The sequence below is a fragment of the Sardina pilchardus genome, chromosome 7, assembly GCF_963854185.1.
Source record: "Sardina pilchardus chromosome 7, fSarPil1.1, whole genome shotgun sequence".
Taxonomy (NCBI): domain Eukaryota; kingdom Metazoa; phylum Chordata; class Actinopteri; order Clupeiformes; family Clupeidae; genus Sardina; species Sardina pilchardus.
Genome location: NC_085000.1, coordinates 31,642,838 through 31,656,449, shown reverse-complemented (window position 1 = coordinate 31,656,449; position 13,612 = coordinate 31,642,838). Strand labels below are relative to the sequence as shown.

The following is a 13,612-nucleotide window of genomic DNA, read 5'->3' as shown; positions in this document are numbered from 1 at the left end:
TGAATCATAACTGAGTTTTTTTTACTGCTAGAGCAGCCAGGCAGTAACAGTCCTACACTAATGGGGCATTGATAAAATCATGCCCCCAGAGTGAGGCATTGTAGCTGGTGGACTGGAAATAGTGTCCATCTGCATATAAAGCTCACACAAGCCATTATAAGTTCAATTTAACTTCCTAAATATCACTACGCATGTCAAACTATTCACTGCTTAAATGAAGGAGTGCAGTTTTAGTTTTGCCCACCAGGAGGCAGATATGAGACTGCTGGAGAGTTGCAATAGGGAGATGTTTTCAGTATAGCAGGAATGCGCCCAAAGTCTGCCCTCCTTTCCCGGTGGCATCCCAGAATGCCTTAGGCTAACTATGCCCTGTTAGTTAATCGGTCATTCCATCACGAGTCAGTGAGCTTGCTCCCTGCAGATAACAAAAGACTAGGCAAATTAACAGGAAAACCATCCTGGACAGAGGCTGTGTCTCAAACCACCTACAGTACTTGCACACCTCAAATACTTAGTTTAAGTATATAGCACAGATAACGCAAAAAATCAGTGTGCTGAAAGTATCCGGATGACGCCCTGATAATGGTCAAAAAGTTCAGTGTGGAACAATTGACAGGACTAAATGGGCGTCACTTCCGGTAAGTGTTTTACAGTTCTTTACAACTTAAAACTTTGTTTTTCAAAACTCTACACACAAAACCCAAAATCACACAAAATTCAAAATGCCTCAAGTCTCCCGCAAAATGTCTCACAACATTCAAAATGTCATAAACACATCTTTAAAACAAACATTCACCTCACATTATAACATTTTTTAAATCACATTATCACAGTCTGACATTTTGATGCATCATGTACACAATGTTGCTCAAAACCTAAAGGGAGTGCACAGTCATGTTGGACCAGGAAGGGGCCATTCCCAAAGTTGGGAGCATGGAATTGTCCTAAATGTCTTGGTTAATGCTGAAGCATTCAGAGTTCCTTTCACTGGAGCTAAGGGACCATGCATTTTGATATTTTGTTGGTTCCTGTTAGAATATTGTGCGTTAGTTAAAAAAAATTGTGTGCGGTGTTTTGCAAATAGTCTTTTAGGAAATTGAAAACTGTTTCAAACACTGAGAATTAGTGTATAGTTTTGCAGATTCGGTGTGAGGTTATGGTGTTAGAAATACATGTTTAAAGTGTGTAAACAGTTGGACAAAAAACTGTAACCTAAGTGTAACCTACTGTACTGTAGTTGGGGGGACAACTATAACTATCGGAAAGTGGGCACTACAGAAGTAAGTGTCCAGTGCACACTAGCAGTGGACTGAAGGAAGTATGTGGTTTGAGACACAGCTAGAGTATACTGGCTCACTAAGCTGTGTCTGACTCTTACATGTCACAGGTCTGCTTGATTTAGGAGCCAGGCCTGGGCCAGGTTTGCTCCATACCCAAAATTGCACACCTGTTTCAGAATCCACACCTGTTTCAGAGCTGCTGTTGTGGCATCCTCTTGAGCAAACCAGGTGAGCACTTTGCATAAGAGCCTGTGAGCATATAAATGAGCTCTCTAGCAGCTACAGTATATTGAGATCATTTGCATGTCCTTGGTATATTCTACAAAAGCTAGATGTAATCTTTTAATAATGAACTCAGGTATTCAAATCCCTTTTTTTGATTTGCATAGCTTACAAAAGTCTTCCGAGTAGGTGTCCCACTGACGTATCCGGTCAGTGTAGTAATCAATCTTGTGCTGAAACAACAGCATCACATTAGGGATATGGGATAATGGTGCTCTGTTGCACCCTTCCCGAATTGCTCTTCATAAAGGTATATTGTTTACAGCTAGCCAAGCGGAACAGCCAGACTTGCACTGTGATCTTGAAATCCTTTGATCTCTTATCTTGACTTGACCTGTGAGCATACAGCATAGTGCTTGTATACTATGACTGAGACACACACACACACACACACACACACACACACTTGATCACTTGATCTAGCGGCTTGCTCATAAGATGACTTCAGTTTAACTCTCACCTTCAAAATTGATTTGTGCACTTTGTTCACCGGCATCTCATTAAACGGTGATAAATAAGGTAATCGGTCATAAAAATGTAGCACTACAATAGGAGCAAATGTCTTCAACAGACAAGTGTATGCTGTGTTTTTATCAACATCGAACTGCGACAAGCCTTTGCTGGGAACAGAAGCACTATGAGAAAAAGAAAAGCAAAGTCTTATATTAAGGTCTTTATTCAAGTCTTTATTTCAAGGTGCCAAGTTTTAATTTCGGTTTGGCCCTGATATCCATTTCACAAGCATGCAACACTTACTGTAGTTACAGACTGCATGAATTCTCATAGCCAGTCTGAAGGACTGCACAAATTTTGGGACCACACTCATAGGCCTACATCACACGTGTCCAACAATGACATCCCAAAATCCCACGTTAAAACAATGAGCAGAAGAGTAGCATAGGTGGGTCAACAAACTCATTTGGATTTATAAACCACAGGCCTATAGACAATTACAAACATACGTACACCAATATTCACTGCATCTGAACTGATTATTTAATTAGTCCTACTTGTAGTGTTTTCTTTTTACATTTTTGTTTCACTAATGTACCCAGACTCTATCTATTTTAGCTGTAGCGTCACAAGACATAAGGCAATTCACTGTCCTGTTGATCTCCCCACTCCAACAACATATCTGTTATCCACTGATCTACGCCTCTACAATAAATAACTGGTGGATCTCCTGTTTTTACACATTAACTGCTCCATACATACAGCAATGCTTGAGAAGGGCTGAGGTCTGGTCCCAGGTGGAGGTATAAAGAGAAATAGTGAAAAATAAAAACCTTTGATGTAATCTTACAAGTATTTTCACAGACGAGGTCTTGAGCTTGAGACAGCAGCATAAAGATGGCCACTGGCCTATCAGACTAAAGGACAATAAATTTTGTAGGCGCTCGGCCAAAAAGACCAAAGTCCAAAACAGAAGCTGAAGTTTATGGTGGCTAACTGTGAACATGGCCACTCCTCTGGGTAGACGGTCTCGTTAGCTAGATGTTGGCGACTCGGGCAGTATCCCTCACTTGGCGCATTCCGTACAGCCACTTGATCACCCTGGCGTTCCTCTCGATGACCGAGATGTTGTAGGGGGTGCGCTTGTCGTCGTCGTTGTCGTCTCCGCCGCCCTCGTTGTCTTGGGCCTGGGAGCACTCGGAGGCGGGCGCGCTGGCGCTGCGGAGCCGGGACACGGAGGCGATGTCCGAGCCGGCCTGCGTCAGCTCGTCCAGGTCGGCCGGGTCCAGGCCGCAGTAGTTGAAGAAGCGCTCCAGGTCGGCGTCGGCGCGCGAGAAACGATCGCTCACGTCCGACTTGGAGCGCGTGAGCGAGGGCCGCTTGCGGGAGCTGGTGGAGGAGAGACGCGTGAGGGATGGGCAGGGCGACGGCACGGGAGAGTTGGCCTGCAGGAACGGACTCAGGGGGGAGGGCAGCGGTGGGACGGGGGCAATGCGCTTGGGCTGCACATCAGGTTTATCACCAGTAGGGGGCACAGTGCGCTGGGTGGGAGCAGGAGGGCCTGTAGAGGAGCTTTGAGAGGTGGCTGACCCGGACCCTGGCTGTGGAGGGATGGGGACAGTGGGAGACATGGGTGGGGGGCTGCCGTTGGAGTTTAGCTGGGGGGTTGGCCACGGCTGACTGGGGTTGGTGGGTCCAGCTGCGACCCCCGCCACTGCTTGAGGGGCACTCAGGGGTAGTCTAGCTGGGGGCACCAAGGGGGCATTTTTGGGATGTAAGGAGGCATTTTTGGAGGCCATCTGAGCCTTCAGGTAGTACATGAGCTGTGCCTGTGACTGTGACTGTGCATGGGGTGCCATCGGCCTCTGCATTGGCATCTGCATCTGCCTCTGCCTTTGCATCTGCATCTGCATCTGCATCTGCCTTTGCATCTGCATTTGCATCTGCATCTGCATCTGCATCTGCCCAGGCATGCGGCTCTGCAGGGGCACCCGCATGCCTTTCCTCACCTGTGCCACCTGCGGCTTGACATCCATCCTCCGCACAGACACGGCGGGAGCCCCCTGCCCAGCCCCGGCAGCATCTGGTGCCAACTTCAGCGGGTCGCTGAGAGAGGAGGAGGCAGGGGAATGCAGCTCTGAGGGGGTAGAGGTGTCAGACATGTCGAGGGACAGTTGTGGAGATAGGGTAGAAGAGGCCCCTGCAGACAGGGTAGAAGCGGCGCAGTTCTCATCTCCATCACCATCACCGCCGTCGCTGCTCTGTGAGGAGGATGAGGCAGCAGCCCTCTGAGAGGCTGGTGGTGAGGGGGGCTCACCCACGTCACTGATCAGGTCGGTCAGGTGCTGCAGGTCCAGCACGGGCCCCCCAGAGTGAGACCCAGGGGTGGGTACCACCTTCCGCGTGGGCTGAGCAGCCGTCTGAGGGGCCGGGGCTGGGGCTGGGGCTGGGTCTGGGAGTGAGGGAAGCTCATCCATCCCATTGATCAGGATTGACAGGCGCTGCATGTCCAGCTGGGGTCCCCCAGAGTGAGTCGCAGGGGTGTGTGCCACCTTCCGCATGGGCTTCTGCGGACTGGGTTGGGATTGGCCAGAGCTGTGGGAAGGGGTCGGGACCAGTTGTTTGCGCACCGCAGCCAAAGGTTTGATTGGCGGAGCCTTGGCGATGGGTCCTGGTTGCCTCCTGGCATATTTAGTCTTGTCGGCGGCTAAGCGTTCCACTGCGCTCTGCTTACGCGCATCTGGTGACGAGGAAGAGACAACCGAAGAGACAAGCGAGGAAGCGGGCGAGGAGACGGACGAGGAGACGGCCAGGGAGACGGGCAGGGAGACAGGCGGGGAGACGGGCAGGGAGACAGGCGGGGAGACGGGCAGGGAGATGGGCAGGGAGACGGGCAGGGAGACGGGCAGGGAGACGGGCAGGGAGACGGGGATGTCCTTGGCCTGGTAGCGCTTCGGTGGCACGGGAGGTGGAGGAGGCTTCGCCACCCTCCTCGGAGACTGCCCCACGGCGTCCAAGGACATGTCTGAATGTAATGGTAATGGAGGTAGGACTGAAAAGCTAGGACCCCAGTCAGTATAAGGTCATCTCAACATCCGTGAATGGACAACCAGGCCCTGTTACACAAAAACAGACACAGACAGTCAGCAATGAGAACAACTCCCAAGCCAGAAGTACTTCTGCTGAAACCTGTTTTTTTTTTTGTGCTAAAATACCCTAGCTTCCTTGGTGCCTTCTCACATACACTACTCACAAAGTCAGGGATATTTGTAACATACAGGTGAACTTAATGTGACCTTCTCTAAATGTCCAACAGTTCAATTTTTCAGAACTTTCTGTTGGCTACTGAAACATTTCACCCAAAAGCCAGATATCCCTAACTTTTTCTGAGTGTATTTACCCCGGTCTCTATACTGTGAAGCATGTGGGCCAGCTGGAGAACATAGAGATGTTCAAGATGCCCATTAACTAAAAATATCAGTTGACATACACTCTACCGGCACACGGCTGACTGACAACAAACAAACAGAAATACAACCCACACACACACACACACAACACCTGTCTGGGACTAATAGTGGCCCTGAGGGTCTAAATAGGGCTTTCAGTTGCCTTTGTGCGTCTCAGAAGATGCTATCTCATTGTGATGACTATATGTGCTTGTTTACCACCATACTCCCCTTTTCTCTGTGTGTGTGTGTGTGTGTGTGTGTGTGTGTGTGTGTGTGTGTGTGGTGTGTGGTGTGTGGTGTGTGGTGTGTGGTGTGTGTGTGTGTGTGTGTGTGTGTGTGTGTGTGTGTGTGTGTGTGTGTGAGAGAGTGTGTGTGTGTGTGTGTGTGTGTGTGTGTGTGTGTGTGGTGTGTGTGGTGTGTGGTGTGTGTGTGTGTGTGTGTGTGTGTGTGTGTGAGTGTGTGTGTGAGAGTGTGTGTGTGTGTGACCACAGCCCAAACAACATCCTAGCAAGCATGACCGCACACGCTGTTCTGCTATCTGGTGAAGAGCTCATTCACTTCTACTATGCATCTCAAAAACATTTCACAATGTGTGTGTGTTTGTGTGTGTGTATGACGAGTGTGATAATGCACAGGAACACAGGAACGGGATACAAGCCCAGGTAGGCTGTCTGAGATGTGTCTGCATTGGGAAACCAATGTGCCTAATACATTGATATGAGCAATATGACACCCAGTAACCACATCCATTTGGAATAAATTAAATCATACAAATCAATAATTCTTTGAATAAACTATACAACACACACACAACTAAATAAATGATTGACTAAAAAAAGCAATGATCGGAAGAGTCTTATCTCCATAGTTTCTGTTTCTGTTCCCGTTTCTCGCTCTCTGTGTAAAACTGATAGGTGACATCAGATGAAAGATTTCAACCGACAGCTGAACTGCTGTCTTTCAACTTTCAAACCAGGTGCCTCTTTGTCACGAATTACCTATTTTTTCTGTATTTGCCTCTACTCTGTGAGTAGTAGTGTTATATGTGTGTGTGTGTGTGTGTGTGTGTGTCAGAAATCCAACTATCCATCTCACAGGCGGTCATGGTCAGACATTCTCTACATATTTGTCATTCTCTGTGCGAGAAGAGGTGACCTGGGAAAAGAGTTTTTCTTTGCCTTCAAGATATTTACTTTCATCTGTTCTCTTATTCATTTTCATAACTCTAATCACTTACTAAGACTTTGTGTCTATCTGACTTTGTGTGTGTGTGTGTGTGTGTGTGTGTGTGTCTGTCTGTCTGACTATGTGTCTCTATCTCTGCCTCTCTCTCTAAAATTCAAATTCAAAGTTGTTTTTATTAGCATGTATGTGAACAGTGTTGCTAAAGCTATTGTTACATACAACATAACATACAAGAACATAAGACCATAAGAGAAAAACATAAACTCTCTCTCTGTCTCTCTCTTTCTCAGTAAGATGTAGAAACACTCACATATTTGACTAGGGTACATGGAGTGAAAAATGCTAATCACAACCGTGAGCCTGAAGGTGGGCAGCTGCAACCCTAAAGAGACATGTCTGTTTTGCTATAGGCAGAACCCTCCCAATCGAATCCGTCAAGTCCCGGCAGGAGCCTGGAGGTATTGTAATGCTATCACAACATAATTACAGGCTGAGGCTTGAAGACTCACACCACCAAAGCCACCAGGCAAACAGAAATGAGAGGCCAGCCAGGCCATGCACTCTCTTTCACTTTCCTTGTTGGTTTAGAGGCATTAAAGCCACATTTTCTTTTAGTTTCTGTTGGTTAGAGGCATTGAGCCCACATTCTCACAGCCCACAGTTTTTTTTTGTTTGTTTGTTCAGAGGCGTTGGTTAGTTGTCCTCGCACACAGACGCAATCACACACAAGATTACTCACTCCCTCACACTCAGCCAGTTCAAACAGCCAAGAAGAAAGTAACAAACTTACCTGAGAGAGATTCTTTGTGATGTCTTTCTTTGTAGTGTTTTTCAGAGAGAAGACTGAGGCTCGGTCAGTCGTCCCCTATCCTGGGAAACACCGAAGAGACACAAGCACAGGGAACCACCATAATATGCAGCATGTGTGGAGTGTCTGTGTGAGAGAGTGTGTCTTGGGAGTTGAGGAGCTAGTCGACTGCCCAAACCTGTTCTGTCTGCTCCGTTGAAGTGCTGCTCCCGCCTTTTTCAACCATCTGACCAATGAGGCGCTCCCAGGAAGTAAGGAACTGCACCAGGAAGTAAGGAGATGCCAATGTCATGTGACCTGTTTTCTCACCTTGCTGTGTGAAGGTCCAGCCCTGTTCTCATAGGGGTGGCTTTTGTTCTGGCTACATGTATGACATTTGCAATCTCGCAAGAAAAGTCATTCCCATAAGCACCAGTCGCCCTGAAAATAGTGATTGAATATTGAATATTGACAGTCAGGTGTAACATACTGTTATAAAATTCAATCTGATTTAAAGTTTTATGTGGTATTTAGACTATACTTTATACTATAAGACAGAGGAAAATCAGATGTCTTGTTATAAGGCACATTGATTGCAACAGTACTACATGTGGTATATAACAAAGAAGTGTGTGTTTTCTATGCATGCCACGTCGCTGACACAAGAAGTTATTTGACCTCTAACCTTAGGACCATGCAGGCATGCATGAATGGGTTTTTAAACCTTTATTAAAATGCATAGCATAATCACACAATTCCCCTGCATTCCTCTTTGAAATGACCACCTTACACAAGAGTTAGACAGTTAATATGATGCTTACTGTCATTGCACTTTGCAGTATGGACAATGGATAGAAATATACATTTATAAAAGATTCATCATCAACACTGCCCCCTAGTGATGGCGTTAGGAAATGTATATTTAACTTCAGTGGCCATGCACCATGACGAACTGGGAAAATAATTTGCCCCGGTGTAAGGGGGAAATTATATTTCAATACTGTGCACTTGTTTCAAGGATCACAAGCTCTTGATGTTCTTATGGATTTGTAAGCATCCAACATCCCATTCAGTAGATCAGTAGGTCATATGATTATAAGTGTCTGACAATTGGACCTATTTAGATAGATAGATAGATAGATAGATAGATACTTTATTGATTCCCAAGGGGAAATTCAATCAATCTGTTTGAGCAAGGAGCACCAATTTAGACATAAAAAGCCTCTTTACAGCATCATTCTAAGGAGGTCTGGGGGCCTATGGGCAGAGACTTTCAAATTAGGAGACACAGCACTTCAAGAATCTCCCATAGAAATGTTCCTATCGCAAAACATGGCAGTCATCTGCATATTCCGCCCCTTCCACTATCAAAAGTTGACATGTGAATACATTGTGCCAATCATGTGGTATGTTGTGAATCCATCATGCCAATCATGTCTTGTGACCTCACTGCTGGAACAAAATTGGTGTTATAAAGCCTTCCGATGCCTGTTGTGAAGTTTTGCCCGAAATAGATGCTCGATAAGTGCCCAAAATGCATCGCAATGTGCCCACCGAGTGGGGGGACTTTAAAAGGACATTGCTGTGGAGATCTAAGGGCCTTTTAACAGTATTTCTCTGTTTTGTAGGGAGGTCTGGGGGTCTATGGAGATCTAAGGGCCTTTTAACAGTATTTCTCTGTTTTGTAGGGAGGTCTGGGGCTCTATGGAGATCTAAGGGCCTTTTAACAGTATTTCTCTGTTTTGTAGGGAGGTCTGGGGGTCTATGGAGATCTAAGGGCCTTTTTACAGTATTTCTCTGTTTTATAGAGAGGTCTGGGGTCTATGGTGATCTAAGGCCTTCTTATTTCCAAGAGGAATGTCAGCAATAAGAAACACTATGTTTCCATATCACTTCTTAGCCTGACTAAACATGCACAAATAAACATGATCTAGCTCCATGAAATTCCTAAAAACTGAAGGGAGTATATTTCATAGTGCTGTGTGTTAGTGTGAGTTTGTGTGTGTGTGTGTGTGTGTGTGTGTGTGTGTGTGTGTATGTTCATCTACTATAACTGATGGCTTTGCCTGTATGTTGACATCTCTATGGAGCAAAATAACACTGTTCCGTTCTGCGGTAAAGGACTTCCTCTTCTGCGGTCCTCTAACAAGACCCACATGAATTAAGCTCACTCACAATGGTTTGTGTTCAAGTCGTTTATTTCCTCAGGCTTCAGATGTCACACACATGAAATAAACATTTTCATTTTTTGCTCACAATGTCTGGAAAACAAAGTTTGATTTACTAAAAAATCCTCTCGTGAATTCTAAACACAAATATGACCACATAGAAAGCGTATAAAAGCAGAGCCCAAAGAGCACCCGAGAGATTATATAAAAATATGCTTGAGAGCCAGGAGTCGTCCCCTGGACACTCACAGCTCAGCTATGCGCACACACACGGAAAACGATGAAGTTCATATTTTCACCATGACATTTTTCGCTCACTAACACAGACACACACACACACACACACACACAATCTCTCTCTCTCTCTCTCTCTGGAAGACTATAAAAGGGAAACACACACACACACACTAAAAAACAACTGCTCATAAAAGCGTCATGGGTGATTTTCACGCTCTGTGCTGGGCTGATGCCACAGCTGGACGCTGCCTCTGGCGCTGGTACATGAGCACCAGCCGGGGAGTTTGAGAAGGCTGTGGGCTGCATTCCTGGACTAAGCCCCCCCCAACCCCACCCCATTACACACACACACACACACACACACACACACACACACACACACACACACACACACACACACACACACCCCGCCGTCTCCTGAGCCTTGCCTCAGTAGTATAATGCACTTGGGCTGGGCTGGGTTGCCACACACTCTGCCCACGCGCCACACACACACACGCTGAGTGGTGTCATGGTCAGGGACGTCAGTCCTTCACACACACACACACACACACACACACACACACACACACACACACACACACACACACACGCTGAGTGGTGTCATGGTCAGGGACGTCAGTCCTTCACACACACACACACACACACACACACACACACACACACACACACACACACACACACACACACACACACACACACACACACACACACACACGCTGAGTGGTGCCATGGTCAGGGCCCTCTTGGGTTCTCTGTGCTTGAAGGTTACTGGCTGCAGGAGTGAACATGAGGACAGGAACAGATGGAGCTCTTGATCGTAGAAACATGGCAGATATTGACCATAGAGCTTTGGGTGTTGGGAAATGCTCTCAGATCGGTCAGCGTGGGCATTCCCAGCCGAAAGTGTGGCCTGTTTCTATTGTTTGGTCCTCATTGAGTTCTCTTTATTATAAGCTAGCTCTGAAAGACATGAAGCAACTTAAAACAGGGTGAAGAGATGGCACCATCACCTAATAAGTACTGCTGCTCACTTCATCTGCCCCAAGACTCTATGAGGACTTGTCTGGAGTTGTTCATTGTCTGGAGTTCTGAATTGCTTGGAGTTATAGTTTGTAACATGAGTGGAAGATGGTTTGTATGATCAGAAAGTGCTTTAGTGGAGTCCCCGCGGGGAGAATCAGCTGAGTGTGAATCAGGCTGCGCAGTAGACAGATGCTAAAGTAAGGTCCTACTGAAGATCTTCTCTCAGGTGTTCACCTCCGGGCAATACCTACTGGCTGCTACATTTACCTGTTCTTGTCATACAAGGAATAAGAATAAGAATAAGAATAGTTAAACCTTGAGATACTGTTAGTGTTCGATTCTATGGCTTGTCCAAAATGTGGTGTTTTAGAACGAGTGTTTTTGTTACGGAAGCTCTTCAGACGAGGAAAAAAAAAGAAAAAAGTAGTTTGTTCCTTATTCTCAAGACAGCGTTCTCACATGACAAACAACCTCTCCCATCGCCCGTGGTAACACAAGCCCTCCATCCTGTGTGTGCAAAAAAAAGTGCCTTGACAAGCGTGGACTTCTGTGGAAGCACTGAAGGTGTGTGTTTAATATACAGCATGAGGTGATGCTCAAGAGAGTCACTATCTGTTCCATGTGTGTCCCTTTATGATGAAGTGCATGGACAGCCTTGTGTACGTATATATATATCATATATGTGTGTCCATTCTTCAAGTTCAGTCAACGCCCAACAGTGACTGCAGTAGTATCTCTCCTCTGTTAACTCTGAGAGTTCTCTTTAGATTTGTAACAAAAAAAATCTCACTGTCTCAATGCCAAACCATTTGAAAGCAGGAAGACAAATGACTATTTTATTCTGACTTGCACGGTGGACTGGAGACTTTAGAGTTTGTTTGTGTTCATGTGTGCATCTGGAGGTAGAAGCTTCTAGAAAGCGCTAGCGCCAGCAGCTGCCCAGCTCAGGAGAGGATGCAGTTCTTGTCTTTGTCTTTCGCGCTAAAGCTCTGTGTCCTCCTCGTCCTCCTCCTCAGGCTCCCCCTCAGCCCTCCCCACTCCCTCGCTTCTCCCTCCTCCTCCTCCGCTCCCTCCTCCTCTTCCTCGCCTCCTCCTCCCTGGCCGCCCTCCCCTGGTCCGGGGCGGCGCAGCTGAGGGGGAAGTGGGATGGGCTGACCCAGGAAGTAGCCCTCCTCCTCGGAATCGGAGGACGAGGAGCAGGTGGAGCAGGAGTCCTCGTGCCGGAAGTGGGCGGCCTGGAGGGTGAGGGGGTTGCCCGGCCGGTCGGGGCTCTCCAATGAGGCGCCGGCCATCGCCCCGCTGACCTCTGACCCCGACGCGGCGGCGTGGAGCCGTTCGCCCCCGCGCCACTCCAGCGTCTCCAGTCGTGGCCGGTCGGAGCGGGAGCGTCGGAAGCGTCGCTCGGTGCCCAGGTGGAGGGGGGAGTCGGATGGCACGTGCCCGCGGTTATGGGCGCCCCTGCGGATGCTGCGGTGGTACGAGCCGTCTGGGGAGGAAGAGGAGGCACAGGGTCAACCACAGAGTGAGGAAGATAGAGAGAGATGGAGAAAGATAGAGAGAAGAGAGGGAAGGAAGATGGAGAGAGATGGAGAAAGATAGAGAGAAGAGAAGGATGGAAGATGGAGAGAGATGGAGAAAGATAGAGAGAAGAGAGGGAAGGAAGATGGAGAGATGGAGAAAGATAGAGAGAAGAGAGGGATGGAAGATGGAGAGAGATGGAGAAAGACAGAGAAGTGAGGGATGGAGAGGTTTTCCCGTCATGTATCTCATTACTTTATAACTTATTATTAAGTAATAAGTAATATTACTATTACAGGTTATATTTTATTCTTTGGTGATGATAATACTTAACTGAACCGTATTGAATTGAGAGAGATATAGGCAAGGGGAAGACAGGGATGGAGAGAGACAGAAAGTGAAAAGAAGGAGGGAAACAGCAAGCCAGTGCTGATGAGTGAGAATGATAGTAACAGAGAATGACAAACAGATGACTAACACCAGATACATGTGGAGTGACAAACAGAGTGACTAAGTTCAGATACATGTGGAGTGAAAGAGAGTGACTAAGATGAGATACATGTGGAGTGAAAGAGAGAACAGGAAGTTGGGATGGTATGTCTCAGAGAGAATGAGAGACAGACAGAGAGAGAAAGGGAGAGAGACAGACAGACAGAGAGCAAGAGAGAGAGCAAGATACAGACAGACAGATAGAGAGATTGAGAAAGAGAAAGGAAGACAGACAGATAGAGAGATTGAGAAAGAGAAAGAGAGACATACAGATAAAGAGAGTAAGAGAGACAGAGAGAACAACAGACAGACAAGTTGAATCAGATGGGTTAAAGGGGGCCACTCACCCAGCAGGTCCATGTGAGGTGGGATTCCCTTTTGGAAACGGAGCCTCCTGCCAAACCCTCCCATGGCCTCCTCTTCCTCCCTCTCCTCCTCATCCTCCTCTCCCTCTCCTCTCACCTCCTCCTCTTCCTCATCCTCTTCCATCTCCACGGAATAACTGCAGCTGATTGGCTCCCGGAAGCTCACCCGTGCACCGCTGCGCCCTGATTGGGGCACAGGTGCGGAGGGGCGTGGCTCTGGCATAGGAGGTGTGGCTGGGGTCAGGGCTGGCGAATCAGAAGGCCCGTTTAGGAGAAGGGCAGGAGGAGGAGTTGGGAGGGGCTCAGAGGCGCTCAGGGTGTCCACCAATGCTGGAGAGGGGTACCGTGGAGGGGGGTACGCTGAAGAGGA

General features: G+C 47.4%; 2 protein-coding genes across 3 annotated transcripts in view; both read right to left on the bottom strand.

The window, feature by feature from the left end:
- Positions 1 to 2,222: 2,222 nt before the first annotated feature.
- Positions 2,223 to 7,632, bottom strand: LOC134087953 (uncharacterized). Its single transcript, XM_062541813.1, has 2 exons — positions 7,443 to 7,632; positions 2,223 to 5,131 (listed from the first exon to the last, which is right to left on the bottom strand). Exon 2 carries the CDS (start codon positions 5,036 to 5,038, stop codon positions 3,053 to 3,055), a length of 1,986 nt encoding a protein of 661 aa, XP_062397797.1. The 5' UTR covers positions 5,039 to 5,131; positions 7,443 to 7,632; the 3' UTR covers positions 2,223 to 3,052.
- Positions 7,633 to 10,211: 2,579 nt separating this feature from the next.
- The window catches only part of prickle3 (prickle homolog 3), a 55,014-nt gene continuing 51,613 nt past the window's right edge, over positions 10,212 to 13,612 (bottom strand). For both annotated transcript variants that reach the window (XM_062541811.1, XM_062541812.1), the window contains exons 10-11: positions 13,225 to 13,602; positions 10,212 to 12,356 (exon numbers count right to left, since the gene is read on the bottom strand). In XM_062541811.1, coding sequence (XP_062397795.1) covers positions 11,815 to 12,356; positions 13,225 to 13,602 — 920 coding nt within the window. In that variant the 3' untranslated portion in view covers positions 10,212 to 11,814. The remainder of the gene's footprint in view (positions 12,357 to 13,224; positions 13,603 to 13,612) is intronic.